Below are 3744 nucleotides of genomic sequence, written 5' to 3'. Positions count from 1 at the left end.
CTCCAAAGGGGACAAGAGCTGATGAGGTAAATGCCAGCATAAAGTCGTCCTACCTATGGAGCAGAGTGCAAAAGCTGACACTCACAACCAGCATGAGAGTGTAGCTCAGTGGTGATGACGCGGACAAAATCTTTTCAAAGTTTTTTTTACTGTGAGTGAAGTTTATTTGGTAATGGCACTTCGGTTGGCGAGAAGGATGACCGGGTAAGCTTGCCTTTGGGACATATGCTATCTGATTTAAAGGAACTAATGAATAAGGTGCTTCCTAACCTGAGGAATCAGTTTACAGACTACAACTGGCTAAAAACACGTGCCATTTTAGCTCCAAAGAATGTGGCAGTTGATGATTTGAACATCAAAGTTCTGGAACAGCTGTCAGATGAGCGTCACATCTACAATTCTATTGACACTGTACTCAATATCGATGAAGCTGTTAATTATCTAGTTGAATTCTTGAATAGTCTAACACCACCCGGCCTCCCACCTCACAACTTGCACCTCAAGATCGGGGCACCAGTTATGCGGCATCGAAACCTCGATCCACCAAAGCTTTGCAATGACACAGGACTTATAATAAAGAAGATGATGCCAACAGTCTTGGAGACAACAATTTTCACTGGTAAAGCAAGAGATGAGCCTGTATTCATTCCTAGAATTCCACTTATTCCCTCGAATATGCCTTTCCAGTACAAGCTCCTGCAATTCCCGTTGAAACTGAGCTTGCAATGAGCATTAACAAGGCCCAGGGTTAGTTCTTGGATGTGGTAGGTCTGAATTTTGCAGAACCAATTTTCTCCCATTGCCAACATTATGTGGGATGCTCAAGAGTCGGCAATCCTAATCATTTGTTTATTTATGTCCCACAAGGAGAGACCAAAAATGTTGTTTATCAAGAAGCTTTGCAACTTTAATACGATTCACCAAATCATCAGGCATTTATTATTTAACTGTTATATTTGTAAGGCGGCGAGCTGGCAGAAACGCAGGCTCGCCGGGCGAGATGCTTAACGGTATTTCGTCTGTCTTTACGTTCTGAGTTCAAATTCCGCCGAGGCTGACTTTGCCTTTCATCCTTTCGGAGTCGATAAATTAAGTACCAGTTGTGTACTGGGGTCGAACTAATCGACTGGCACCCTCTATAAAAATTTCGGGCCTTGTGCCTAGAGTAGAAAAAGAATAGAAGGCGGCGAGCTGGCAGAAACGTTAGCACGCCGGACGAAATGCTTAGCGGTATTTCGTCTGTCGCTACGTTCTGAGTTCAAATTCCGCCGAGGTCGACTTTGCCTTTCATCCTTTCGGGGTCGATTAAATAAGTACCAGTTACGCACTGGAGTCGATATAATCGACTTAATCTGTTTGCCTGTCCTTGTTTGTCCCCTCTGTGTATAAACCCTTGTGGGCAGTAAAGAAATAGGTATTTCAGCTGTCTTTACGTTCTGAGTTCAAATTCCACCGACGTCGACTTTGCCTTTCATCCTTTCGGGGTCGATAAATTAAGTACTGGGGTCGATCTAATCGACTGGCCCCCTCGCCTAAAATTTCGGGCCTTGTGCCTAGAGAAGAAAAAATTATTTAACTGTAATATTTTTAAGTGTTGTAAACGTATTGATAATCTACATGTTATTTTATTTTAAAATTTATATGCTAATTCATTTGTATGTCTACTGTAAAACTAAATGTCAGTCTGTTTCTACGTTCACTGTAAATCTATTTCAACACTAGCGCCCCTAAGTATAATATTCTCTGGGAACGCACAAAAGCCTTGTTCGGGGTTATTTATTTTGAATTATTATCCTCTCATATCTGATTAGTCTGTTATTCCGTAACATGCTTCACGATTTGGGTATAAATACCTTATTGGTATTTCCTCCTAAGTTCTATATACTCTGGGAACGCATTAAAGCCCCTTTCGGGGTTACTTTATTTGAATTCTAACTATCGGGTAACTAATTTCATGTTATTACGTAACTAACTTCACGATCTGGGTATTCATAGCTTATTGAGATTTCCTAAAAACAAGATCCTATGTAAGACAGTTTGGCATTCTCTCTAAATGCACAAAAAATCGTTTTAAGAGCTACATACTTTGTATTGTTGTTATTGGATTAGCGAAACAATTACGAAACGGAACCAAGGGATAATCCCCGCTTTTCCAGGAATTACCGGATACGTCAGCTAGTATATGTATGTATGCATGTATGTATGCATGTATGTATGTATGTATAGAGTGTGAGGTGCGATGTACAGAAATTGAATATTGAGAAAAAATGTCGTCAGAATTTTGGAAAAAAAATGAAGAAATAAAAGGATTTTTTCCAAAATTCTGACGACTTTCTCTCTCTCTGTGTCTGTCTGTCTCTCTCTCTGTCTCTCTCTGTATCTCTCTCTCTCTCTCTCTCTATATATATATATATATATATATATATATGTATATATATATATATATAAATATATATATATATATATATATATATATATATATATATATATATATATATATATATATATATATATATATATATATATATATATATGTATGTATATAGGAAAGGAAAAATGATAATAAGGCAGAATGCTAAACTGAAAGCATATTTTGATATAAATGGGTGTAAGGATTTCAAAAGGATTTCAAACCGGCTTTCATTGCATGGCAAATTTTCAAGATAAGGAGGAAAAAGAAAGAGTAAAGGAAGGCTCATAGAAAAATGAGTGAAGGAAGACTGCGTAAAGGAGGGCTCGTTTGTCCCATATAATTGTGTTGGCAATCTGCGCATGTAAGGACGTAAATGAGGTTCTCGGAGAAACAAGAGAAGTTGGTCTTGATTTTAAACTTCGTTCCTTGTTTGAAAGTAAATTCAGAGCCTTCAAGTAGGTAGGGGTAGGTGCCACAGTTAGGGCGTGCACATTTTTTAACTGATGGGGTGGATGTGGTGTATGTAGTTTGGCATTTGTTAAGAGTTTTTTCAATGATTTGTGTTGCCTTTTGCATATAAGGATTTTATGTGTATTGATAATATTATTCATTTTCGGGCCCGTGGTCAGTAAGGGGAAGTTTTGTATGATTGTGGTGTATGCTTCGATGTTTTTGGGGTTGTGGGTGGAAATGTATGGAAGTATTTTGAGGTTGGGTGTGTTACTGTGTTGGGTGGTTTTCAGTGTGTTATTATCGAGTTCCTTGGCACGTTTTATTCCATAGTCTATGAGTGTGGAGGGATACTGGCGTTGTAATAGTGTTTTTTTGAGGTCTTGTAGGCCTTGAGGTCTTGTAGGACTTGAGGTCTTATCGGTCTCGAGTGGTTGGGTCAGAGATAATGGTGCAAATCCTTTTAGCTAAGTTGAAGTGGAGCCTTCCTTTACGCAGAAGAGTAGCAGTCCATAAAGAACAGATAAATCTCTCACAGTACCGTCAAATTCCACTCAGTGGCCACATAGACTCTTGCGCTAGAAATAAAAATCCCAAATTTCTCATTTTCCCTCTCTACCAATGTAAAGACAGAATCACTACACAAGAAAGAATCGACAGGGAGAATCTTCTTATTGAAAAATTCCAAACACTTCTTAATATGCAAACTACACGGTGACTGTAGTCTTTTTCCCATACCTACCTCATTAAATTTAAGAACAGATATAAACATCCTGTTGACAAAGAATCCAGCATTCCAATTAAAGAGTACAAAACCCACAGATTTATCTCTCCTTATCCACAGGAACTTGAATACTACTACCCCATTTCCTGTTTGACAC

General features: G+C 38.5%; 1 protein-coding gene across 1 annotated transcript; it reads left to right on the top strand.

Moving 5' to 3' along the window:
• The first annotated feature begins 225 nt into the window (after positions 1-225).
• On the top strand, positions 226-729 carry LOC106875470 (uncharacterized). Its single transcript, XM_014923628.1, has one exon. The coding sequence runs from the start codon at positions 226-228 to the stop codon at positions 727-729; it is 504 nt and encodes a 167-aa protein (XP_014779114.1).
• The last annotated feature ends 3015 nt before the right edge of the window (positions 730-3744 follow it).

This window comes from Octopus bimaculoides, chromosome 14, assembly GCF_046866305.1.
Source record: "Octopus bimaculoides isolate indiv1 chromosome 14, ASM4686630v1, whole genome shotgun sequence".
Taxonomy (NCBI): Eukaryota; Metazoa; Mollusca; class Cephalopoda; order Octopoda; family Octopodidae; genus Octopus; species Octopus bimaculoides.
This window is presented reverse-complemented; position numbering and strand designations above follow the sequence as displayed.

Coding starts and splice junctions, on each gene's coding strand:
- LOC106875470 (XM_014923628.1), top strand. CDS start 226: ATGCTATCTGATTTAAAGGAACTAATGAATAAGGTGCTTCCTAACCTG.